Source organism: Fulmarus glacialis, unplaced genomic scaffold (genome assembly GCF_000690835.1).
Source record: "Fulmarus glacialis isolate BGI_N327 unplaced genomic scaffold, ASM69083v1 scaffold34279, whole genome shotgun sequence".
Classification (NCBI taxonomy): domain Eukaryota; kingdom Metazoa; phylum Chordata; class Aves; order Procellariiformes; family Procellariidae; genus Fulmarus; species Fulmarus glacialis.
The window spans coordinates 12,904-40,642 of NW_009231952.1; the positions used below are offsets into that span (position 1 = coordinate 12,904).

Genomic DNA, 27,739 nt, shown 5'->3' on the forward strand with positions numbered 1-27,739 from the left:
AACCTATTGCTTTAGAGTAGTGCTTGGAACAGTGAAGCACTGAGGTGATTTGATGATTTCCTGCTTTGATGGAACTCTGGCAAAGGCGTAGCACTTTGACAGTGAAAAAACAACTCCAAGACTGCAGCAGGTAATGGTGATGAATTTTAATAGGAATCTTTGTCTCTGAATAAAAGTTTTATATAAGATTAAGTAACTACTAGTGCTCCTTCTGGAGGTAGACATTAGCACATTAGCATGCTGCTACTTTTAGCTACCAAAGCTTCCTTAACATTTTCATGGTGTCCTAGTGATGAACTGACTTAAGTATTCCCTCTTCTGTATTTTGTATGTGTTGGTTTAGTTTCATTTGTAAAACTTCCCATGCAATGATTTACTTATTCACCTGTTTCTGTATGTGCTTTGTGCTGCAACTTGGCTGTGATGCTTTTATATGGTGAGGGTCCAGGTAACAGTAATAGTTACCGGTTAGGGGATAGTATTCTTACAGTAGTTTGAGTTCAAAACTGAAACTACCTAAGTCCTGCCTCCTAGAAATACTGAGAGTCAATTACCACCACCAATTTTGATGACACAAATACTTTTTTTTTTAATATTTATCTGTTTACATTTGAAATTGATTAATATTTAGTGCTTCAAGCAAAGGACCAGAATGAAAAAAATCAATTCTGTCCTGATGTCTGTCATTCAATTATCATAAAACTAACTGGAGATGTTACTGATAGTTACATTCTGAATAGTAATTCTGACAATGCATTTATTGGGTTAATACCTTTCACAAAAAGTCTTTAGATTAGTTTAGAGAATTGGTCCTGAAAAATTCAAGTGAGGTCTGAGAACACCATTGCTGTTATTGTCTTGCACGTCACTGGAAGTAATGGAGGTTTTACCATTAGAGCTTAGAACATTCTGGTGATTTTGCTGGTGGCCACATTCTAGATGGAGAAACCTGATGTGCAGAGATTCATGGGACCAATACTTTTCCATGAGAGCCTTTGGAATCTTCTAACTAGTGTTTGAGCAAGGACCCCAGCAATAATTTATGCTTTCAAGCAACGAAATGCCTGTACTTTAGGTGAATGCCAAGTTTATTGAGATTGAAAAGAGCTATGTAAAAACAACAAAAAAAAGCTTTATACAGATGTATGTTAGACTAACGTAAATGTGATAAATCCTATCTTAGCAAATCTTTTTGTTACTAAAGCATCAGCATCACCGAGTGTTTTGTTTCATCACACTAGCATTTTGTCTGCTCCAAGTCATGTGCTCAAGCACCAATGTGTTGTCTCCAAACCCAGAAAACCAATTCTGCTTGAGAGGAAAAACTGAATAGCTGTTTTCTTCAAAACAGAGTAAGAAAAGCCTTGTGGCGTCCTGTTTCTGTGTTTCTAGTTTCTTTATTTTGCCAAATGAGCAGCCCTACCTGCTTCAGTAATCCCTAAAATGATAGCAAGTTCCTTCTCAAAACTTGTAAATAAAGATAAAGATCACTTGTTGCTGTGGCTTACTGGACCAGATTTTTCAAAGGAAACTGAAACTTCCTGTTAAGGTCAGATTTTTTGGGGGCACTTTTGGCACTAAGTCCATATGCAGACTTCAGAGAGAGCTAAAGGTGTTGCTTGCTGAGCTCCTCTGAAAATCTGGCCCTATATATCAAAAGGGCTTTTAATATTGAAATACTATGTTTAGGAGCTTGATGTGTTTGTATTTAAGAGATGTTTAACTTAACTCAACAAAACTGTAAGTTATTTGGATGTTCCTTTGAATTCTGTTGTATACTCTAAATTGTCTTGGCTTCTTTTGAAAGAAAGATCCAGGTAGTGGATGCTGAGCTGTCTATGTGGTCCTGACTTCTTTAAAGCAGTGATACAGAATAATAGGTCTCTCTCTGCAAAAGTTGCATCCAACAAAACTGCCTCATTAATTTAATATGTTTAGTAGGCCATAATTTCTGGGCAGTCATGATTTTGGTATAAGCACAGGGTAAAAGCAGGTAAAAGGCACTATGAAAAAGTTTATTTTTAATGACTGAATTAAAGTTGCTCTGCTTCTAATACACAGAAATATTTGAAGGATACTATCTTGGTATGTGGCCCCAAAAATACCAGGGATTTCTGTTCTCCATTTCTACTAGTTGTTTAGGGTTTTATAGAATAAAAAATATTCTGTTCTTCCTAAAAATCCCAATGCTTAACATATTGCTTAATAAAAAAATACTGATTTTATGTGTCTGTCAAGTGTGTGTAGAAAGTTTGCTGTTGTTCAAGCCTGCTACAAGAGCAAACCACCCGAGCAAGCAACGTGTTCTCTGCCTCGCAAGTCGCGGACCAGAGCACTTCACCTCCTCGCTGACCGCAGGCGGTCTGACATGGGGAGTGTATCAGCGTGCTGTACTGGCAGGGTTTGTCAGTATTTCTTCTTTGAAAACGTGAGTTACGTCTTCTCACAACAGTAACTTCTAGGGTAAAATACAGAGTTTGCATCCAGCATTCATTGTTCCGGAGCTTATTGTAGGAAAGTAAGGGGTGCTTAATTTTGCTCCAATTTTTATCTTGCGTTCATAGTGTGAGAAGAGCTAGTTCAGCTGTGTTCTAGAAGAGACACACATTACTTTGACTTGAGGTTGGGATTTGTTTGCTTTACTGGGCACACTTGAGGGGAAAAAAATAATCCAGTGATTAATTTGCTTTCTGATTTGCATTTTAGAAAGATTTCAAAAATGTATCTCTTAATGGTTCATCTTTAAAACAGAGTCTGTAAGTCAGATTAACTTGAACGTTCCTATAAGCCATGCTTATCTACACAGGGAAATTTCTCATCAGGGATGCTCTAGGATATTTGTTGTATGATTATATTCCAGTATGATTATACTGCTATGAAGCACGGTATGAGGACAGAAAGAAGAGTGTGTTTCTCTTTGTAGGATATCCTGAAAATGAAGTATCTGCACCAAAATGAAGTTATTTTTATACTAAGGTAGAGACACTTTTGGTATTATAACTACAGTAGAATAAATACATCGAAATTTGCTATGTAAGACTGTTCTGGTTTTGAGCAGCATTGCCAAATTACATTTGCTCAGGGTGAGTGTTTTGTGGAACTTGCTCACAAGTGTTGAGTGGTAATTTTATGCTTGAACTGTTAAAATGTCAAAATAACAGACTGAACAGAACTCACCTTTCCATGAAAGATCTCATTCTATTTCCTCAGTTTAGCTCTTCTAAGCATTATCACTTCCTAGGTTAGCTTAGCAATTGCATCCTGTCTAACATATTTAAACTGATAAATGAAGTAGGAGTGCGTCATTGCTTAAACTTTCAGAGTGATTGTTTAGTAAGGAAGAGCTGTAAATATTTGTATTATTTTTATTTGCCTCGATTAAACCTTAGATACAGTCAAACCAAGATTGTTATCCTGCCTGAAAATGCAGGCTCTCTAATGAATGAGTTCAGGGTTTCATCCTATTATTCTGCCTTTCTGTTGAGTCTGGGGCTTATTTGTTGTTGCTTCTACAGAGAATCAACCTTGTATCTTCTCAACTGAGCAGCCCCTTACTGGGCATTCAGAGAATGTCTTTGTACAGCATGTTTTGAAAGTGGACATTTTATGAAGTGATGAATAGAAATAGTTTTCTTGATTATTGGTGAAATTTATATTTTTTTAATGGGAAGTGGTTTAGACTCTGAAGTAGACTCTGTTCCTCAAGTTTTTCGTCCTAGCAACACTGTATTCCCTGGGAACATTGCATTAAATTTGGCTAAGGAAAACATATATTTGCTGTTAAATATTTACTCTTGCAGCAACTTACTGTTGCAGTTGGAAGCGGGAAATTTTAAATGAGCTTTTAAGTTGCCATGTTATTGGAATGAAGCATTTTCATAGGATCTGAAGATAATTTATTAAAAAAAGAATCTTCCTGGGAAACTGAACTTCTGCCTGTAGTTCCAAATTTAACTACTGTTTAAAGTTTTGTATTTCTATTTTGTATTGCTTAATGATGTTAAAACTAGGTTTTTAGTAGATGTGCCCTTAAATAAAAGAAAAAGTAAGCTTAAAGCCTTGGGCTGTTTCTTTTCTCCAATTAAACTCAAAAAAAAAAAAAAAAGACTTCTGTGTTTCCAGTGGACGTGTTTTTAATGCATGTTTGTTCGGCCGTGCTTGATAACTCTTTACTGGTATCTAAATAGGCAGCTTCTGAATGGATTATTAGTTATATAGTTATGTGAAAATCCGTAGATAAAATATTTAGACAAACTCTGTAGGAGATTACAACACAATCCTTGAAAACGCGAAACTAAAAATAGCGTGATGTGCTGTGATTCATGAGATAGCTGATCGTAACTGCTGAGTCATTAAGCCACTCCTGTAGGTAGTGAAACTTAACATGCATGAATTTGGACAGAACCTCAAAGATGGGGGAAACTGGGTATCATCTGTCTGTGTTTATGTCATTATTTTATCTGGAATAAAATACTATTTACTTAAATCAGAGTTCCAATAATATATGTGTCTCATGGGGATGACTGTACAAAGTCAGGTCCTTCTAGATAATGTATATAGGTGCAAAAATGTGGTGGATTTAATCTCTGACCTCAATGCTCTATTGCTCTTCCTCTTGCAACACTGCTGGGTAAGCTCAGACAGCTTAATAATCGAGCTGTTCTTTCTCTGCTGTACAGGACAAATTTGGAAGCACTTCAGAAGAAGCTGGAAGAACTAGAGTTGGATGAACAGCAGCGAAAGCGCCTTGAAGCTTTCCTTACCCAGAAACAAAAAGTTGGAGAGCTGAAGGATGACGACTTTGAGAAGATCAGTGAGCTGGGAGCAGGAAATGGTGGTGTGGTCTTTAAAGTATCTCATAAGCCTTCTGGTCTCATAATGGCAAGAAAGGTGAGTGCCTCAAAATCAGGAACTTAGGGATGATTTTTATTAAGGAGGTTGTCTCTGATGAAATACAGTGACTTTATTTAGAGAAACAAGTGGTGTTGACACACAAAAAAAGAGACTATTTAATGCCAACTTTCAGAGAAGTTGATGTGTTTCAAAAAGTAGGAAAGGTTGCACTTGCTTCTCCTAAACTTCCCAGTTTTTCAGAAAGTGTCCCATGTGTTAGCAATGAAAGGATAGGCATTCATTCCCCCTTTTTTCAATTCCCCCCCACTCCCTCTTTTGACAAATACGATCTTTTCAGCTGGGTATATGTCTTTCAAAGAATATGTGGTAGACTCACTAATGAGTAGAAGGCCTAAAAGAAGTTACTGAAAGGTATAAATTACGGAGAAGTGACAATATTCTGGGACATAGGTTTAGAGGAATGGAAAAGATATCACCTGTCCTAAGATCTTCCTTCCCCAGAAAAGGGCCTCTGGTACTGGAAAAAATGAGAACTCAAAAAAACTGAGAATGAGGGAATGCATTAGAGTACAGTGACATCTCCTGTTTTATAGTTTCATCATGGGGTGCAGGTGGCTTCTGTGCAAAAAGGTACTTGTCCTTCTGGCAAGAGTATTTTTCAATGATTCAGCTTTATGCTTTACAACCAATAGCAGTTGTGACCTAGTTTGTAAGAGAACTGAGATTTTTTTTCTTTTTAACTGAAATAGCTTGATATTTTAATTCTCATTTTGTTTGTGTGAGGAGCTTTCACTTCCCTTGAATATCTCTGGGAACCAAATACAGTAAGGGAAATACATCTCTGATACTGCCTGATTATTTCTGTTTGGGTACCTCATGCCTCTTCCTTCCAGGAGTGAAGCTCTTTGCACAGGTGGCACTTTTACGAGGCAGTGTGTCAGGACTGCCATTGTACTGCAGTGGGTGAGATGGCAGGCAGGCTACTGTGGTTCATGGGAAACATAACCTAACCTTTGAGAAGGATAAAACACAGGTTACGCTCAAATCCCAGATCCCATTGTTATACTGCTGAGAACCTCAATTTTTTAAATTGAGAAGTTGAAAGACTTCAGTGGGTTTTTTTTGTTTTTTTTTTTTTTTTGAGAAGAGTACACTGTCATCTTTAGCAAACTAAAGGAAAATGTGCATGTACTGACTTTAGGAATAAACCATGCTAAGTACACTGACAGTTTGGAGAGAAACAAAGAAAAATGCCCACTTCTGAGGTGTGAGAATTACGAAATACACAAATCACTGATGTTTTCTTGAACTAAATCAATTTAATTGATTTTTTTTTCACCTACTGTAGGTTTAATAGGAAATTTTGCCCCAATTCATTAATATTTGATGCAACTGAGATGTTTGCTGAACTGCAATTTTTCTTTCATATATTGATTAAAATTTGATTTCCATAATGTCTTTTAATGTTCCCTTTCACAAAAGAAATACACTTTTTGTATTATATGAGATAAACAGTCTAACTGAGCAAAGTTATTTTATGTAATCTCCCCTTTAGATTTAGATTCAGTTTGGGGAGTTTTTAATTTGAGGTTCGGCTCATTCCTTCCACTAATGCTTTACAAACACCTGTGCAGGTATTTTTCAGCAGCTGCTTCTGAGTCAATATGTCTTTGACACATTTCCTTTAGATACTTGTTCATGGTTTTCGTCAACATAAAGAGCTTCAGTTTCTGAACTGTCCATAACAGAGAGATAAGCGAGGAAAATGTGCTGGAACAAAATGTTTCTGATAGAGAAGTATTTTGTGAAAAGAAGAGATGTAAATCCTACCTTCTCATGGGTGCTGATGTTTCAACTTTCTCATGCTGTATTGTACTGTTTTCTTTTCCCTTTGCCACTAAGAAAATAAGGATGGATTGCTTTACAGTTAAGTCATAGAATAATTCTGGTTGGAGGGGGCCTCAGGACGTCATATAGTCCAACCTCCTGCTCAAAGCAGAGTCAGCTATGAGATCAGAGCAGGCTGCTCAGGGCCTTATCCAGCTAGGTATTGAAAACCTCTCTGAACAACCTGTTCCTTCTGAATGGCGCTTTGCCACTAAGAAAATAATAAGAGTGGATTATTTTACAGTTAATTCATCTAGAGATCAAGCCAGCTATTCGAAACCAGATCATTCGTGAACTGCAAGTTCTACACGAGTGTAACTCTCCATACATAGTGGGTTTTTATGGAGCTTTTTACAGTGATGGAGAAATCAGCATTTGCATGGAACATATGGTAAGTACATAGAAATCTGTCCTAGCTTGAAGTTACTAACAGACCATTAATGCAAAAACCTGAGTGTCAACAGGACTTAAGTTAACAAAGTAGACCTTTCTGCATGAATGAAGAATCAAATACTGTGTTTTGGATTTACTCTGCAAATCTGAGGCTGGGATTGATATGATCTATTTTATCCCTTTCTACTCTATCTGCTGTTCTGTAGAAGTCTAAGCTGTACAAATGTAGCCTTCCAATTGCTTCTTCTTTATCCATAGTCCTTTTTATTTTGTTTTATTTAAAAATATTTACCCAATTCTGCTACTTCGACACTTGTTCTGATTTTTTTATGCAGAATGGACTGGATCACTCTGATACTACAGCTGTGTAGTCCTTAGTAACTATGATAATGAGAATCTAGTTTATTCTTATTTAGAAGAATCCATATTTTGTTTCCTTCCTCCCGACCCCCAAATTTTACAGAAAATGCAAGCATAATGAATAGTGCACAGGAAGTGAACAAGCCCAAAAGAATCTTTATACAACTTTTCTAATGCCAAAAATATTTTTAACTGTGTTTCATTTTAATAGAAAAGTACACATTCTTCTCAGCATCTGTTTGCCTTTCTCTAACCATATGGAGCCAAACACTAAAAGTAAATTTTCTGTAATTAAAGGCCAGTCAAATTTTTTGCCTCACTTGCTTAGTAGAGGATGTTTTTAACAATATGAAATACAATAAATCTGAAGACCTTTTTATTTTTTCCCTGAAAAAGCTGTTTCTTTGGAGAGAAACCTTATTTTTCCTGGAAAATACATGTGATTGTTTTAATGCTTCTCTGGTCTTCTCTTACGGAAATTTTTAGAAGAAATCGATGGTTGCCTAGGAACGAGCGATCATGATCCAGTTTTTAAGCATGTGCTAGCAGAATAGAAGGTGTGCATACCCCAAAATACAAATGGCTATTGGGAATTATAAACAAGTTAGTTTCTCAAAATTGAAAACAATAATGAAAAATAGGAAAATAGATGTTAAAAATGACTGTCTGGGTGTCATTTCAGAATACATTATTAAATGTCACAAATGTGCACTTCTGCAATTGCTATAAGAGCATGTATGTTAACGCATGCCAAAAGAGAGATGGTGGTGGGATATAATTACATGTAGAAATAAAAGGCCTAAAGAATCTCAATTTATTTGTCAATGAGAAAATTAACAGGAGCTATCAGAGTTTGCAAGTTCCTAAGCAGGGAAGGATATATCTGACAGTAGACATATCTTCAATTTAAGAGAAGGCATTGTGAAATCAGGTCTAAGTCAAACTGGATACAAGATTTTACACGTAGAACAATTGATCAGTAAGAAAGAGAAGGCGGACTATTTAAATTGTAGTCTTAATTAAGCCATTAAGCTGTTGGCTTAATGCAGATCGTTAGGTGGAAGTTCTTGGTCTCCTCCTGGATAAAAGATTAGATGAGTCTCCATTGTCTTTTTTGCACGTACCTTTTTTTTCAATTACTGTCAGTCAAAATTTTTATTTTTAACAGTGAGTTACAAAACGTAAGTATGAATATGAACCAAAAGTGGAGGTGGAAAAGGCATGGAACTTGGAAGATTCGAGTGTTTGGTATTTTTAGGTACATACATTCAAAATCAATGCATAACTTTGCTTAGCAGCAGGTATTTAACAGGCGAAAGGATTGGAGTCTGCTCCTGAAAGACACTGAAGGTTGCAGCCAGCACTAGGCAATTGAATTGTATTCAGCCTCTTCCAGGATTGGAGCTAGTACTCAGGAAGGGGAGGGGGGAAGTGTTTTTTCGATGTGAAATCTTTGTTAATATACTGGTGTCTCAGCAGAGACAGCTGTCCAGAAATGCAGACTGGTTATATAAGAGATTTATATAGACATTTTTTTCTGTTGGTGTATTTTTAATCGTGTGGTGTATGTGGGTGTGTTTTTTACAAAAATACATGATCAAATAAGTATTTGTATACTTTCCTTCTCATAAGAGTGCTAGATTTTAGTCCTCAAGTAATAAAACTTTGCATTCTGGCTTTTCTCTTTACATGTATAAATGGTGATGAACACTTTCAAAGGATAGGTTAAGGCAGAAGGCAATTACTTTCTCAAGTTGGATTTTTGTCTTGAGTACTGGGAGATAGCAGATGCTGGTCTGGACAACATGATACTGTTTTTTAATTTGAGGAATAACTTTCTAGTTTCTTTTTTGATTGTATATTCTCTATTCTAGAGAATCTAGAACTTATGCACAAGCCTATTGTTGAATCAGTTGCTAAAAATAAATAGCATTTTTTAGTTTTCCTTCTCAGAAGCCCTTAGCAACAGTGGAATACACTTGACTTTGCTGGGGGCTATGTGTTCATGCATTCAATTTATTTAACCTAATAAGATTAGCAAGACTTACTTACCATGAAACTTCAAAAATATTTCTTCCTATATTGGTTCTTTGAGAGACGTGCCAAATCAACCCTCCATCCTTGGAAGTTGATGGTCACCCTGGATATACAGAACTAAGAGAGGCCAACTTTCTCTGTGTAGGATCTCATCTGGGGGATGAGGGGAACAGGGATCTGGGTTTAATTATGATCATGGGGTGGCACTGGCACACATTATATTCGGGAAGAGAACTCTGTCTTTTCCAGTGTGATGAATTTTCATCCTTGTCATCAGGATCATAAAATCTTCTATGCTTCTTCAATCTTCCTCACTCTGTCTTTGGAGGGGGAGAGAGTATCATGTGATGGCTGTGACAAGGAAAAAAAATGCATGTTAATGTATGTTGCATTGGTCTGAAAGTTACAGAAGTCTGTAAAATTCCTAATGCTTGGTCAACAGCTGTTTGTGGACAGTACTTCCTTAACAAGAGCTAAACCATGGAAATGCTAGTATGGGAGTATCATTGTGTGAAGTGTTTGTTTGAGTGGATGTTGTTACTGGCCAAATGTTTGTTTAAAATAAACATAAAACTGACTGATTTTTTCAGATATGCACCATAACAATGTTAAATCAAACATGAAAAGCAACATTTTTTTTTCTCACCAAATTTAAGCTTCAGACTACAGTCCTGTTTAAAATGTTTTAGAGTAATTTGATTAAAGCTTGACTATTCAAACATTTATTACTAGGATGGTGGCTCCTTGGATCAAGTACTGAAAAAGGCTGGAAGAATTCCAGAGCAGATACTGGGCAAAGTTAGCATTGCGGTAAGTGTGCTCATAGCTCTCAAAGGCTGGAAGTCGGTATATTTGTGTCTCAGTGTGGTAATGCCAGATCCAGGAAGCTGCCACTTCAGGACTGAAGGATGTGGGAGAGAGAAGTATTGCCAGATTTTTAAGTGTGTTGCTTTCTTTTAAAAAGCAGTCTTTGTACATGTCATTATTTGGTAGCTCAGGGCATTAGAATGAGTAACACATTCTATTGTGTTTGCTTTGATTTTCTGCTTTTGTATCTGCTGATGCTTCTGGATAAGAACAGAATTAACATTTCATTAAAAATATTTGAATGTTACCTTTTCATATCTATTGTGCAACAAGATGTGTATGCAAAACTTCCAGTAAGGGGTTGGTTGACTCTGTTTTTCTAGTCTGAGCTTGAGAGACAAATTAAAACAAAATATTGATTTGCAGTGATTTTCTGTTAGATTGCATTCGGTTGGAATTCTTGTACAGACAAAGCATGTGCAATTATCTCTTCTGTTTCATAAATTGAAAACTTTTCTTTTTGTCTTTAGGTAATAAAAGGACTCACATACCTGAGAGAAAAGCATAAAATAATGCACAGAGGTGAGAAAATTTTACATTGTAACTTTTCTTGAATATAATTTTTATTCAAGTTAAAATACATGCTTTTTCTATGATGGTTCTTTATGGTTCATATGACTTTGGTTCAGAGGGTTTTTCTCAGGTTGTGTAAGGCAAACTCTTTTTTTAATCCAAATGTCTTACTATGACTATCATGCATCTTCAACTTCTGCTATCTTACTGCAGCTTACCTGGGTTTATAATCCATGCTAAAACCCGGTATGCTTGCATTATACGTGCACACAGAATTTCTGTCTCAAGTTCTGTGTTTGAAGCTGCTTGCTGCCAAAGTGATTTGGCTGGTTGGGAGTATGTGCTAGAGCTGGGAATCTAACTTGAGACCAGAAGTACTCCCTTTGCAGTGAAGATAGGAATATGTTGAAAGACCTGAGTGATTCAATCTCTGTTTCCCTTAAATAGCAAATAAGTCTTCCTGCATTTTCTGAGAAGAGAAGAATGCTTTTTCAACACAAAAAAGTGCATGATAAACTTCTAGGTAAACACAGACAGGTACAGAAGCAGAGGCTGCAGTCTTGGACAATACTGTGTACTGAAGAAACTCTCAAACATTTCTACCTGCAGGAGTGGCACTTGGGCCAAGTTAACTATTGCCTAGTGTAGCTGCAGTGAAGATATACCCTGTCTAGTATAGTTGTAGTAACCTTCTTAGAAATGTCAGCACTTGAAATGAGGCCACATGTATGGAGGTAAGCTCTTCATGTAGTTTCCATTCCTGTACTCAGCTAAGAGAGAAAGAGGAGCAGAAGACAGTTAAAATAAGATACGTATGAATGGGGTTTTGTAATGGCATAATTAATTCTTTATGAAGAAAACTATATTAAAAAGCATTGTCCCACTGTATCTATTTCTTCATTGCAACTGCTAGTCTTTTGATAGTAACAGATCTATTAAGTGTGACAACAAAATCTTTGGAGAGATTCACAATTAAAACCTCTGACCTAAAATTAATTTGGCAGTTCAACACTTGTTACTGCCATTAAAACTTTAGAAGAAAGTCACTATTTCTACCAGCTGTCTTATATTCACATGCTATTTATAGACATCTATCATGCAGAATTGCATCTCTCTTATACTTAAACGATTCTAAAAACATGGTGAAGCTACATAAAATGAGTGTCGCTTATACACTCCTGGGGTCTTTAGTTACTTTACTGTAAAATAAATTCCCTGCCTTATTTTTAGCTTATAGTTGCCCTTTTTAAAATCTAGCTCTTTCGTTAATCTGTTGCATGTTCCATTAAAAAAAAATGACACTTGATATGGTAAAGTAATAAATTCCATTATTCCTGATGTGAGTGTAAATTGAAGACTGGAGATGAAGCATTTCATGTTTTTGTTTGAATGGTGCTATTCATTGCAGTGATCATGCAAGATGGGTAAACCATGCCAACTGTTCGGTGAGTTTTGTACAATAGGAGATCAATCTTCAGATTATAAAAAATCTTCATCAGACACTAATATGTGTCTGAGTTTACATTTGTTGGCTGGACCAGAAAGAGTAATTAGCAATCCTAGTTTATACAATTTGTATATAGGATCACCTTACACATGAAGTAGACTGTGTTTATTACACGTTTCTGTTGCTTTTTTTTTTAACAATCAAATATAGCTCTCTTCTGGAGAAAGGAGGCTGGAGGTAGACACTGTAGAGATTTCTGATAGTAGTTGCAAAGTCATTTGTCTCTGTTCAGAGCGTAAGGCAGACTCCTGGAAAAGAGATCATCTTATTTTAGGGCATACTGGAAGACTGACTGTTGTATCTTGTAAGTTTTCAACTCAGCCACAGCAGTGGTTTGTTACCTGGGGTTGGTTGCTTGGGGTTTTTTTTTAGGTTGCTCTTGCTCAGCTGGCTGCTGAGACAGCAAATTTTTTTTTTTTCCCCAGTTTTACAATCTGTAAATCTGATAAATTTAAAATAAAGCCCTTCTGATCTTGTGTAAGTGCAGCTTAACCTCATGGTGTTGGCTACATCAGAGATTACACTTTAAGTGCATGAACCAACAAAAGTTCCTTTCCTACGTTGCTTCCGATGTTACTAGATTGAATGTGCCCTGCAGTGTAAAATTCCATGTACAAATTGTGGTTTTTATTTTTTCAGCTCAGTTTTCATGCTGTGTGCTCTGATGACATCAGGAATACGTGACCTTGTACACTTTTTGCAGAAACTCTCATTGAAATGTGTGACATCTGATAAAGTGGAAGCTAAAATGACGTTTTGGAAGTTGATCAAAGCTAGTGCTAGCAGCTAAGAGGAAAACCAGTGAGAACAATGTTTCCATCTCTTGACATATGGAGACAAACTTGCTGGCTCCTATCTTTGGTACTGTCCACCAGTCTGTCTGTTTTACAGGTTGCCCTTTGTGTGTTATTTGTAGACCTCCATATGTAAGTTGGACCTCATGTATAAGCTGGCAGACTAGACTAAGCTATTACAGCTTAGCATCTTAGTTGAGGAGGGCCCTGGTTCAGCTTCCTGCATGTCAGATTTATGAGCAAGATGATGTCCTGCAGTGTGAAGTTCTCTTCTGGAGGGTGACTAATGCTCAACTGTATACTGGCTGTACTGTTGTGTGGTACTCTGTGATTAAGGAGGGACTGGCATATGGAAGAAACGTAATACATAAAAAGTATGTAGACTGAAATGGTGTCAGTAGTGTTCAGTGTTGTCAGAACATGCTTACATAATGCATGTCTGAATGTTAAACGTGGCTTTGAAATCCAAGAATACCATTGTAAATGTACTGCCTTCTCTGCTATTTGATATATTAGATGCTTGGCCTTTTTGTAATTAAAAAAACCCCAAACCTTCTTACATTATAATTTTATTTTCTTTCTTAGGCTTTTTTAATTTCTTACATGTTAAGGACTCATAGAGTCATATGGCCCTGGATTAAGGATGCTACCTAGTGAAGCCAGAATGAAGCCAGGTCTGTAGTATAAGAATGGCAATATGTTATACTTGTACTGCAGGTGAAGCTTTTTCTGGCAAAGTTACGCTTTTCCAAACTGCCTTTTTCTTGGATACCAGCTGAAATAAATAGTAATAGTAAAAGCACATTTCTCCTGATATAACTGGGTCACCATTATTTTGGTGACACAGCTATAATAATTGGAGATTTTTATGGTTTACTTTCTCTAGCCCCTATAGCTTGCCCTCAGTGATTATGTAGCACTGTACTGACATAGTGTGACCAACATCTGACATGTACTGTTTGTTCTCACTCATCCTGTCCCTGGGGAAAAATGTGTGCAATTGGAGGGCTTGGTTTAGTAAGGTTTTTTGGTTTTGTGTTGTGGTGAGAGTGGGAGACTTAAAAATGAGTATGTAGCGACAGAAGGCCAAAAAAATTTGTTCTTAAATCTAAAGAGAGCAAGGCTTGTGATAACTCATTTTCAGGGAGGAATTTATTCCATTACTGTGTTTTATTACTTGTGTGTGACACAGCAATATCAGCGAAAGTTTGTAATATTGACCTGGCCATTGAGATTACCAGGAAAAGTACAAGTATGATGCTATAAAACATCTTCTAACAGTAAGATGCAAAATGTGAGCTTGTATCTTTTTATTTAAAAAAGGAGCTGTTTCACATCAAAACAGCTGTATTGCCTACCCAGCAAATAAACACACCATTCTCAGTATTTTTGGTTGGGTTTTGTTTTTGGTGGGTTGTTTTTGGGTTTGGTTTTTTTTTGATGCAATGTAATGGCACAAAATAAGACTTTGGAGGAGGAATCTGTGTATGGGATCCCTCCTTTGAAACTCATAGGCATCCAGTTTGTTTTTTGGTTTCTTGACTAGTCTCACCCATTAATGTATATTTTATAAATCAAGTGTTTATGTCACTGTTTTTGTTCCACTGTATATAAATCTGGGGAAGAAAAATCAGTTTAAATCAAGTTGTCAGGAGCTTCAGGTAATGCTTTATTTGTCCAGCTTTTAGTGTTCTGATGAACTGTCCAATAGACTAAGTGCATACACAACAGTTGAAGATGACTTACTTTTCTTGGGCTATGCAACCTCATCAAAGTACTATTTTTAAGATAAGAGATTGAGTACTCTCTTTGAGTAGAGAGTGGTGAGGGCCTGTATGTTGGTGTAGTTGATGGCAGTTGAGGACGGTTAGTGCAATTGAGATTTTGGCATTATTGTGGGGCAGTAAAACAAAGGACTTACAACATCACCATAGGGCAAAAATTCACAGGCGTGTCTTCCAGGGTAAAGATTCCATAAGATGTTAATTTTTCCATAATTATCAGCAGAAGCTAGCACGCAGTGTTCTGAATGCAAGAGGCTGCTGTTAGACAAATAATAATGCTGACCTGAAAGAAAAGAATAAAAAAAAAAAAAAAAAATCAGCAAAACTTGGTAGTGACGCATTTACTTGGATTGATCAAGAAGTAGTGACAGGCATAAAGGACTGCAAAACACCAAATGGAATATGGTAGCTGCTCAACATGAGGTTCAGCTTAAACTGCTTCCACGCACAGATGTATCCTGGACTAACTGTGACCTCTGGGGAAAAATATTCGCTTGTCATTACAGACACCTCAAGGAAGAAGTCATTAGGGCTTATTAAGGAAGGAACGGGAAATACGGTCTTTTTATAGACTGTTAGCTCATCTGGACTACCATGCTTTGTTTTGGTCCTCTCTGAAAAGACATGATAGAAATTGCAAAACTTCTGAAAGACAAACTGGTGGGATACAAAGCAGGCACAGAAAAGGAAAGGGCAAGCAGTGTGGCCATGGTAGATATTTTCATAATATCTCCTATTCTGTTAAATAAAGGTATTTGTAACAGGGAATGGTATAGAAAATGCTACTTCTGTGGTCCTATTTACCTTTGTGGTTAATACCAGAAGGCACTAAATGACAAGGAAAGAAATGTCCTGTAACTAATTACAAAGTATATTGCTGCAGGTTATTAAGACACACAAACATTTTGTTGCTGTGTTTTATCTCTGGATGAATAAAAATCCTGTAAGTTATCAGGACATAAATTTTAGTTCTTTTTGAGCACAGTCTGCAGTGTAACTCTTTCTGGAAAATCTCTTCTTGCATAGAAAGTGCTTTGCAAGATTTCTGAACTCCAATTTGCAGCCAGCAGCTCCAGAGTAGGAGGTACCACACAAGAGGGATGCTGTCAGTGGTCTGTTGTAGTGTGTTAGTTTCTTGATTATTCTCATGAGATCTTGCCTTGGGAAATTGATTGGAAGATACCACTAATGTGCTGCAAGACAAATATGTTCTCAAGTGTCTGGCTACTCAGTAACTTCTGTACAAAAATTCTTGCCTGATGGTGGTGTTATAATGTCCAGGGCCACCGTTCTTTCAGAATGAACTAGGTTTGTGCCTGGCGGGGCGGGAGCAGGGCTCAGGCAGAGGAGGCATACCTCTTACAGAGATTACAAGACATCCTGTAAATCCTGGAAACTTCTTTGTATTAACTAGCTCACTTCTCAGTGTCATGTATCCATCCCTCTGGACTGGCTAAGGACTTCGCTAGAATTGCACAGCTCTGTTTCTGGATTGTCTGGGATGATATATGGAATGTCCTTTCATTTTCTTTAAAACTTAAATACTTATGTAGCACACTTGGTCTTCCTTTCTAGATTTGTCTGTTTCTTGCAAGTTTGGCAATACAAATCTCTGGTTTCCAGAGAAACTGCTTAAGTGCTCAGACACTCTAGAGTTAAAATAGCATAGCATGCTACATTTAGAGGGGTGGAAGGACAGCAGCGTTCCAAACATCACACTCTGATCACACTGAGCGCCTTGCGAGGAAAATGAAAATGCTCAGGGAAAGGCAAGCTTTATATAAAACTCCTGTGAGGAGTCATGGTTTGCTGTGCTATTGTAAGAAAGGTACAGTGTGGGATTATCAGCTAGAGAAACACTGAAGGTAAAAAATCCACAAAGACCAGGCGGATTCTAGAGCATGTAAGATGCTTATAAAGAGAATGTCATATGGTTCACTGACAGTGGAATGCTAATGTTATTTTTTGCCATTTAATTATGAACATGAAGTATTCATGAGCTGTAGAGATAAGCAAGGATTTATGTCTTTGTTCTGAATTGAACTAGTAGATGTGCATAGATAAGCAGTACAAATCTAAAGGCCGTATCTGTAATTTGTTCAGGCTCTGCAGTGCTTCCAGTGTATTTTGCAAACTTTTTTTTTCCACCTTGCTTTTACACAGAACTCTAGGTGCAGATTCCTGTGTAGCTGGGAGTCTCTAATCTCTGCTGCCTGCTTTGCTGCACCAACATCTGCTTGTTCTTTGTTTTTTGGTGTATTGTTGGGTTTTTGTTTTTTCCTTGCTGGAATTTTAAATGGATAGGTCAAGCTCCTAGACTGGATTCTTCCTTTTCATTGTGAAGTGTACTTGTGCTGAGGTCTCTAGAAGTAGTCAAAAGTTGCACAAAGGAGGTAGAACTTGCAGAAGGTTCAGCTGTCTACCCAGAAGGCCTCTAAAATCTCTCTTGACTGAAGACCTGCTCCGAGTTAACCAGTGTTTAACATTCTGTTTCCTGCCTGGTGAACAGCTCCGCAAACTGCCCAGTACCTCTGCTGTGCTTACAGGGGGAAAATCTATTGAGGAGAGCGATGTTTATAAGCCAGTTACTTTCCTAGGGATGGGGAATTAAAAGTAGTACACACAAAGTATGTGCCCATATTCTTCCCCCTCCATAAGGAGGAAGACTGTACCTGGCAAAAGCAGCTGGGATCTTCTTTGTGGTAGAAGGAAGATGTACACAGGCACGACTTCCTCTGTGTTAAAACCAGGGAGTAGTTTGTGTTAGATCACTGTGTGGATTTTCTACGGGCTGATGCTCTCTCCAGGTAAGGTGGGCAAGCTGTAGGCTCGCTGTCCTGTAGCTGAGCCTAGAAGAACTTGTGTATAAACAAATCATCACAAAACACTGTTTCCAGTGTGCCTGGACAGTTTCAGTTGCCTAGAAAGGTGGTGTCAGGAACCAGAAAATGTAGCCACGAGTTCCAAAAGTAGATAATTTTATTCAAGCTTTGTTTTCTTCTTTAAAAGGGGGCTGGGGGGAGAAATAGCTAAAATATAGTTTTGTTTTCATTTCCAATCTCCATGGATCTTGTTCAGTGAGGCATAATCTTCTGCATGGAGATCTTTTTTCCCAGTCATGAGGAGTCACGTTAGTATCGTCTTTCCAGTGACATCCAGTTGACATCACAAACTAAGGTCAGTTCCTCAGTCACTGAAATGAAAGCTACCTGGAATATATTTGTGTATAAAAGTGAAAAACAAATGAAAATACACTACAGACTATAGACTTCTGGATCTGCTCTTGAATAGTCTAAAGTGAAATTCTGATAGGCTGAGCTGATCACTTTCTTCAAAACCAATTTTTTTCTTTTTTTCTGTAGCATTACTTTTCAAATGTGAGCTGTTGATTACTTATCTCTATAATGCATTGGTAATGACCAGCTAAGCAGCAAGGTATAGTAAAAAAACTTCTTACAGCTATAAAAGAAATACTAAACAATTGTTCTCTGTACCTTTGTATTCACAAATAGCTGTTATTAGTTGCTTAGCTACCAGTGACCCTTATTAAATTTCCATTTAGAAAAAGTGTGAATTCAAAATCATGAGGGGATTCTATCACAGGTAAACAATCTCAAAGTATTTTAAATGCAGCATTTCAATAATGGGATAATTATTTTTTTCAGAGTTTAAAAAAAAAAAAACACAAACAACAACAACCGAACAAAACCAAGACCACCCAGCACCCCAAAAAAATCCCAAACAAAACCCAGAACAGCAAGAACACACTCCAAGAACTGTTTTGTTATAGGATGATTTATGTTTATGTACACATGAAGACTAAGTTAGGGATGATGGTGTGGCTGCCGTAGTTCATTGAGCTTTGTAAAATAAATATGTAGGGCCTCTTTATTGATTATTTCTAGGCAAAAGAACATAACTAAAGAGGAGTTATGCTGACATACACTTTCAAATTTATCTCAAATGTTAGTCATTGCAAGGAGGATGTAGATGCCCAAACTTCATATTTGAAAGCAAAGAAACAGAGTGAAATCAAAACTTAAAACTAACAGCCTTTTTGCATGTGTAATTTAAAAAAATCTTTTTGTTTATCTTTAAATAGAAAGCCTGTGAAATGGGCCTGGGTAGGGAACCAAATCTCTTCTCTTGAGTATTACCAGAGAAGGGATAGAATTGTGTCATAGTTAGAAGGGAAACAAAGGGAGACACGTGGTAATTCTCACCTTTCATGTTACTTTCATTGTCAAATTTCCCATTTTATCTATTATAAATATAAATCATCCATTCATTTTTTTCCAGATGTTAAACCATCTAACATTTTGGTAAACTCTAGAGGTGAAATCAAGCTTTGTGATTTTGGTGTCAGTGGACAACTGATAGATTCTATGGCAAACTCGTTTGTTGGCACACGCTCCTACATGTCTGTAAGTACAGATTTTACAGCTTTGAGTTTACTATACGTTATGGTAGAGTTATCACAATGCCAGTAATCAAACAAGAAACCAACTATTGCTGTTACTACTGCTGTTCACAGTTCAGCGCTTCCTGCATTCCGGGAATATTCCAGTATCGTATCAGATTGTGTATGGGGGGAAAGAACTGTTGCAAGAAAAGCCAAGCAACTTGGAATACTTTATAACACTACAGAAGAGATGCAATTGCGTCTACATTGCAGAATCCAATCGATTAATGCATTTGGATTTTGTATACATGTGTCTCCAAAAAAGCCCAATATTTCTAGTTTGCTTTCCTTATTAAGTATGGTTCTCTTTCCACTCCAGTGTTTTGCTGCAGTCACTTACGTAGGCAAGCTCTGCCTCGCTAGCGATCCTGTTGTGACCGTTCCCAGGAACCCAAAACGGCTGCAGCAACAAGAGAAAGCATTGGCGGGGCTAGTGTGGACAAGCCATGGCAGCTAATCTGAGACTGTTTACAGGGTGTTCTTTATTCCTATATATGAGGAATACTTTGAAACTTGCTCTTCAGAGGAACTCTTTGCATTATGTGAAAGTCACAGTTAATGGAAATAAGATCTCTTTATTCTGATGTACTCACCTTGTTCAGCATACAACCAATTAACTCATACAATCAGAGTGTTCAGATATTCTGCTGTAGGACTGAAACTGTGTGGGCTTAAACTTGAAGGATAAAAGCGTAATAATGCTACTTCTGCTCAGCATGGGACCTGCATTTCAACAAGTATTCTTCATCAAAGACAGTATTCTCTGTTTTTTTGTCATTTAATATTGGTAACATGCTTGAAATAAAACCGTGGCTTATGTTCCCACATACATATAGGGGCTGTTGCTAATTAGCAAAAAAAATTCACAGCTCCATCTCTTCTGGGCCCTTGACATACTACTGGCTTTCCCTTTTTCTTCTAGTAGAAGGAATGAGAGTAAAGTGCTGTCTGCTTTCAGTTTTCCTCAATTTATTGTTTCTACCAGACTGAGATTTAGCTTTGCTCTCTGTCACCATATGTCACAGGCCAAGCCATCATGGTGATTTTATTTATTCTTTTTGATAGTACCTGAAGTACCTTTTCTTTCAGTATCTTCCTTAGCACACTTTTTCAAGTAACAGCTAGAGAATTGTTACATGCCAAACAACGTCCTGTTCTACTAAATGAAGGTGTGTACAATCAACAATGCTTAACTTGAACATACTTTCTAGATTTTAATTATTTTTGTATAACTACTACTGTGTGTGTCTCCTGCTTTTTCTCATCCACTCACTTCTTCCTTTATGCTTACATTTTATGAAAATCTACTGTGTATCTCTTTTTTGGGGCATCTTTATCCATTGTCCAGCAACTGTGTAGTTTATCCAGATGGCTTTGGAACTAGCTGAGGTGGGACATTGGAGAAGGCTCAAATATAATCTCAGTAAATGTTGCAAAACTAATTTAACAAAACTATCACCCATTATGGCAGAGGGAAGAGACTTTACAGTAATACTGCATTCTTACATATTCTATGAGAGTAAGTTTCAAATTATATTTATTATTCCAAAATACGCATATAGTCAGGCAAAAATCTGCACTGTTTTTGTAAAACATGAGCTTGATTTTTAAAAAGAGAACAGAAAAGCAAAGTGAATGTTTTCTTTGAGAAGTCTTAGTAAAAATGGATCCATTTTTAAAATGCAAAATTTTAAAATTGCAGAAACCATCTTCAGCATTTAGCATAGTACTGATAAAGCAAGTGCAAAAACTAAGCAGAAGGAGTTAGTTAAGGACTAACCTCATGTTTTAGTTCTTTAGGCAGAAACAGAAGATAGGTACACTGATCAGAACTGAGGATCTTTGGAGCAATGTGATTGGGGTATCCAGATACAGTTTTAATTATCATTCAACTGACCAAAAAATCGCTTACCTAAATATCTTTCCTGTGTTCGAGTCTCCTAAGAACAATACAAAATATATTTTTAGCTGAGTCTGTTGTCTTACTTGCGTACATTTTCGTAATACTTACATTAACATGTGTATATAATCTATCCAGAACTTGCATTTGTTTGTGTTTGTCCCTTTCTAATTTGGTTTTTCCTGAGGAAAAATTTAAGCCTATTGCATTTTTGTTTGTCAGGCCATAATGTGCAAGTCATAAAGCTGGCAGAACACATGTCTATCTTCCCATCTTGTATGTATTTTTCAATCATTATACTTCCAGGAAAGGTCTGTGCCCTGCATAATACTTTATTGTTCAATCTGTATGTTATGTTTTATTATCATTTCAATGGATTATAGAGCTCAACAGTTTATTTAGGAATTATTTGACTATCGATCTAAAACTGCAGTATGCATGTATGTAATAGGCCTTGTATAAATGCATTTCTGCTATAGAGAGCTATCAGAATGGTGTCAGCTGAGAAGTGTCACAAATGACAAGATTATTCCTAGAGCACCAGGTCACTTTTGGACCCATATAGAATCAATAAAGTCATCTTCCCTCTCCTTCCCAAAGCAGAAAACCAAGAACAGCTTCTCAGGGAAACGAGGTGAATCTTTAGTTGCCCGTAGTTCAGTTGCTTTCTTGTTCTTTAATTATCCCATCATTATTAATAGTTGTAACATCTAGATATTATGTTAAAGTAGTAAACCAGCAATATAATAGCATCATTTTTGAAGAGCCTGAAAGTTATTTACAGTGGTGGTATGCAATGTTTTTGGAACTTCTGGAACTCCAGATGAGATATTTAAAGAAAAAGATCAATAAGTCACTCATTGGAACGTGTCATACTAATAAGTTGGGGTTTCATCATTCATTTTATCCAGGCTATTGCAGAATGCAGGTTTTGTTTTTTTCCTTCTTGTTACAATACTGTCTTCTCTCCCCTTTTTTTTTTTTGTAGCCGGAAAGACTACAGGGAACTCATTATTCAGTGCAATCGGATATATGGAGTATGGGGTTGTCGCTGGTAGAAATGGCTATTGGTAGATACCCGATTCCTCCTCCTGACTCTAAGGAGCTTGAATTAATGTTTGGCTGCCCAGTAGAGGGAGATTCTCCAGTCACTGAGACCTCGCCGAGGCAGAGAACACCTGGTCGACCAGTGAGCTGTAAGTTACAAGAATCTGCTAAATTCTTTTCCAATACCCTTCTCTGTCAGCTTAAAGGTCTTCCTTACCTGATACTAGTTTGCATAGCGTGGCTTTAAACTTTCAAAAAATCAGGATTGTATTGGGCACCTGGCTCAGTCTTGCTATGGGGAGGTATCTGAGTTTGAGAATCAAGGACCAGAGATCCTTTTGTTGATAACTGAGCTGTTCATGAGCACTATTAAGATCCTATTCTGTTGATAGGGTTCGTCTCTCTAAGATGCAATGCTGATCAAAGTACAATAGGACAATTCTCAGTGAAATTAATGGTTTGGATCAGACCTGAAAACAATGTCTCTTTGCATGAAAGTATTACCCTGTTGCTGTTTCACTTTTTTCCTATAAATCTACTGGATGCTATATAAGAATAGAGTGCATGACTATTAGCTTCTTAAAACACCTCTACCACGGGAGGAGAGTAACACTGTATTTTTCCACTTCTATGATTTGTTCTTAGCCTATGGACCAGACAGCAGACCCCCAATGGCAATCTTTGAACTTCTTGATTACATTGTCAATGAGGTAATCAACTATTTGCACTTGTACTAATACAATTGTAAATTTTTAAAGCATTCCAGAATTTGAGGGGGGGTGGGGTTAGTGTTAGGATAAGCCAGGTCTTCTGATCTTTTACTGCTGCAGTATGAGAGACACATCCTTGTTATGTGTTGGCTTGATTTTTAAATTATTCCCAGGAAAATTTTAGTTCATTTCTTTGCATCATTTAAGTAAGTTTATGGGTTTTGTAGCCTGGATCATGCAACCTATTAGGACAGTTAATAGCAAACAGTATGATCAAGCATATGCAAAACCGGGTTTTTGCTCATAAGACTAAAACAAATTAAATAATCTCATTTATAATACTGTATCTTTCAAATAGCTAAGCTACAAGACTAGTTAATAGCAATTGGTATTTTAGAGTTGATAGTCTGTTTCCAATATTTTCACAAGTGCTACTGAAACTCACATGACTCTACTGCTTGTGTCCTTCCAAACAAAAAAATGCGTGCTCATGTTAGCTATCATTTGTAACAGCTGGATAACATAATTGTTCCAGGTGAATGAATTATAAAGGTGTGTCTGACGCCCATATTTAAAAAGCACAGTTGGTGCCTAGGTCCCTGCAAAGACTAGCATTGCTTATGCTACTGTACATGTACTAATGAACTGCTTCTGTTCCTCGTCTGTGTGCACGATTCTCCTCTCAAATTACAAACCTATTTTGCATATGACATAACACTTTAATATGACAGCACTAATTCTTGGAATAGAGTTAGCATTGGATTACTTAAGATACTATGGTCCTGCTCCTGTAGCACCCCTGAGGAGGTCAGTTTAAGCTGAAAAGCTGCAGTAATTGAGAATTTGGCAAGATTATCTTCTGCCACCTCTGCTAGTGCAAGCGATCTTCAGCATGAGCTGCTACATGCAACAAAGTCTGTACTGTGAGTCATGAGTAACTGAATGCAGGCCATGTCTCAACTCTGTACATACAAATGTCATGAGAACAAGAAATAATACACAGGTTTGTATAGTACCTCTTCTTTCTTTATAAGAATTCTTTTTGAATTCAGAACCTGAACAATCTCATTCCCTGGGACAGAATATTTAGATCAAAAGGATTATGGAACTAATGATGTGCAGGGCATCTTCCCTTTCCCAAACTGGAGATTAGTAGTGAGGAGAATAACACAGTGCTAATTACTGCCAGCTGCTCTGAGCCTTCTTTAATGACAGCTCAAGGCTGTGTTAACCTCATTCAGGTGTGTGTATAGAAAAAAAAGCACAACAAAAAACACCCCACACCATAGAAACTCTCTGGTCTGATATATTACTGAAACACCTAAAATGCAGCAGCTGTGAGAGTAATGACCAAAATTAGTCAGTAATAAACTCAGCACTCAGCACCTTTACTTTTATCAATCATGTGACAGCACATCCTTTATTCCTATGCATGGAAGCTGAAATCTGCCTGACATTTGTTTTAGAGCTCTGCTTTGAAGGAAGGCCTGGGTAGTGCTCGGGCTTTACAGCTTTGCCCAGATATAGGACATATAATTGGTAGATCTCTGGGTAGGTTGTGCATCATCATGTATGACTGCTGATTTTTTTTCTTTATTTATTTTTTTTCAGCCACCTCCAAAACTGCCCAATGGTGTGTTTGGTTCTGAATTTCAAGATTTTGTTAACAAATGGTGAGTATTTTCTCTATGGCTAAGTTGCAAAGGGATGCATTTGGGATCAGCCCTGCTGTCTTACTGTATCAATAACTTGGCAATTAGAGTCCCTACTTGTAGGTCATGGCAAATGTGGAGTAATTTCAGTTACCATAATCCTCTTTCTCCAACTGTTAATGTGCCTAAAGGTCATTTTACAGACACCAGCTTGACATCATATGCATCCAAAGGGAGCCCCAAAGCTGAGAGATGTTCCCCTCGTTAAGATATGATCTTCTGTATGCAACTTAGATTAGTACTTTATCAGCACTGAAGACACCTAAGTACTTATGGACCTGATCATACAACACGCTTCTAAAGGAGGATCCTTATTTTTAAGGGTAACCTTCACAGCATTCTGCAGTGACTGTTCCATATGATGCAGAAGTCTTGCAGGCTCCAGATGCTTTTTTCTTTGAGTGCTTCACTGAACTAACATCTTTACCACACCAGTCATTCTCCCATCTACTTACTTTTCCAAGTGTACTTCAGTGATACCTGCACTGAACCAGTATATTCAGTGCTAAGGGAGGCAGTTCATAGCAGTTTGAAAATTAGTTTATTTATTAAAAGCTACATATATTTATTTACTGTTTCCAAAAGGCAGAACAGTAACACAATAGCTGTACTTGATACTGAGGTTGAAAAGACTTGGGTAAAAGAAACTTGAGGGATAAAGCGATTCATATTGTTGAGTTTTTGTTTAAATGGGAATTTGATCTCTCCAGCTTGGTTATAGACACTCATTCCTGCCCCCACTGAACAGTATCAGACAACTCAGGATTTCATGCCTAGAACTATACCTGTGAAACCTACAGAAGGGAATTGCTTACAGACCCAGATCTATGTTTGAGAGGCACTACATTACCTAATGCTTTTATCTAGAGTGGTATCTTCTTGGGACCAAAGCACTATACCAACCTGATATAACTTGATCTTTATTTTTAAAAATAATAGTATGTAACTTGTGTAATACTTTGTTTTCCTAGTTTAATTAAAAATCCTGCTGAGAGAGCTGATTTGAAGCAGCTGATGGTAAGTGAAAGTCCTTAACTTGAACTAAGAGCACTCTTCTGTGCAGGTTGAGTTCCTCAGCTGACCTGAGATCAGGATCAGAGCATATGGCCCAGAGTGTAGGTTGTGGCCCCTGACACAAGCAGCTCAGACAGTTTGAGGGGGGGCTGCTTTTCTGATCCAGAGGTCAAGGGGCCTCAGGCTTTCACACACTCCTAGAACAGGGACTGCCAAGGAGTTTTTCAAGTCTGTCATTTGACAATTACAATTAGTATAGACCTAATGCTATTAAATTAATTAGCAAAAGAATTCTCTCTCTTTCTTGGGTTTCTTAGTCAATAATAAAGTATATAGATTATTACTTCTAAGAGGAAGAAAGAACAAAATTCCACATACCTTATGGACTAGTCAAATACACTTTTATCATCTTCTGTGAAACACAAAATTTGCCTCTCTTTTCATCAGCTTTGCCTTGCCAAATCTGTAGAACTACTAGACACAAACAAATCTTGCACTTTTTTTTCTGCATGAAATGACCTTATCAATTTCAGTGGATCTTTTAATGGTCTTAAGTGTAATGGTAGGACTTAAGTTCTGCTGCAGAAAATCCAAGTTTTCCCTGGCCTGATCCTGCTGTACAATAAGGGTGCAAAATGCAATCAGACTCTTTCTATTACAAAAAGCCTTTCTGTGCACAGGCAGATATTTTTCCAGAGTATTATCTCAAGTGGCTGAGTCACATCCTTATCGCATACTGTGGTGTAAGTATTCTGCAATAGGCACTGTGTAGGCAGTATTCCTCTGGAATACTTTGCAATGTGCACATTTTGTATGCTGGTTATTTCAGTAATCCTGCAGAAAAGCTCTCCTGGTCATTTAATGTGGTTTGCAAATTTTATTGCTTGAATACTGAAAGTAAACTGGATTTATTGTATTTCATGTTATTTGAAATTATTATTTAACAGATTGAGTGTTTGAATAATCATCTTCTCTTCTGCTCAGATTCATGCTTTCATTAAGAGATCTGAAGCGGAGGAGGTGGATTTTGCGGGGTGGCTTTGTTCAACCATAGGCCTTAACCAACCAACTACACCCACACATGCTGCTGGAGTCTGAATATGGAAGAGCAAATCCTATACTGTACATCTGTTAACAACAATGCTATTTTGGTCCTATTTCCTCAGCTTGTACCTGTTCAAACATGTATTTCACCTCTTAAGGAAGAATGTCTTTATAGCATGTGCCAAATGGTTTTAAATTTTGTCATAAACTAATTGGTATTGTATTGGATTACATTTGTTTACTGACCAAAACATTAAGATGTTTAAGTGCTTGCTGATTTTAAGTGATTATGGATATTCTTTCTTAATGAAAATATTGCTGGGGGTGTTTACCCCCAGCTTGTTTGAACTTTATCAGGATTCTTTGTAAATTGTTGGTACTTCAATCATGCTTACCTAATCTACCATGCAAAAAGGGTTAGGGATGCTCCAAAACTGTATCTGTCAAGCATGCTTTTGCTGCTGCCAAACTGTATCTGAAAGTTAGGCCTAATGGTTCCAATGTTGCTGTTGTTTAGAGATCTCTCTTTCCAGGTAAAGAAGGCAAGAGCTCTGCATTTCTTGGAATGTTCAGGGCAATATTCTAATTGTAGACTTGTTCATATTTCTATATTTATTTTTAAAACCTATCATCATACTTGGATTTAGTGATGTATGTCTTTCTAACTGATTTTTAAAAGTTAGTTCTTGGAAGTGTTCTACAGAATCAAGACAAAGATCCAGGCAATTTGCTTTCTTTGAACCTAAAAATTCATGACAACTGTGTTAGTGTCTAAAGTGTATGAAGATCCTCTATTGTTTTATTCTTTCAGATGTTTAGCAATGGATTCTCTTAATAAATATATTATCAAGTAA

General features: G+C 37.1%; 1 protein-coding gene across 1 annotated transcript; it reads left to right on the forward strand.

Moving 5' to 3' along the window:
- On the forward strand, positions 1 to 27,739 carry MAP2K1 (mitogen-activated protein kinase kinase 1). Its single transcript, XM_009584744.1, has 11 exons — positions 1 to 130; positions 4,680 to 4,890; positions 6,986 to 7,132; positions 10,264 to 10,341; positions 10,869 to 10,920; positions 19,296 to 19,420; positions 22,347 to 22,554; positions 23,051 to 23,115; positions 24,727 to 24,788; positions 25,799 to 25,844; positions 26,826 to 27,739. The coding sequence occupies exons 1-11, from the start codon at positions 69 to 71 to the stop codon at positions 26,937 to 26,939; spliced, it is 1,170 nt and encodes a 389-aa protein (XP_009583039.1). The 5' UTR covers positions 1 to 68; the 3' UTR covers positions 26,940 to 27,739.

Bases quoted from the DNA above. Each gene is read 5' to 3' on its own strand.
- MAP2K1 (XM_009584744.1), top strand. From the start codon at position 69: ATGGAACTCTGGCAAAGGCGTAGCACTTTGACAGTGAAAAAACAACTC. The intron at 131-4,679 runs GTAATGGTGATG...TCTGCTGTACAG, and splicing joins CAACTCCAAGACTGCAGCAG to GACAAATTTGGAAGCACTTC. The intron at 10,921-19,295 runs GTGAGAAAATTT...ATTTTTTTCCAG, and splicing joins GCATAAAATAATGCACAGAG to ATGTTAAACCATCTAACATT.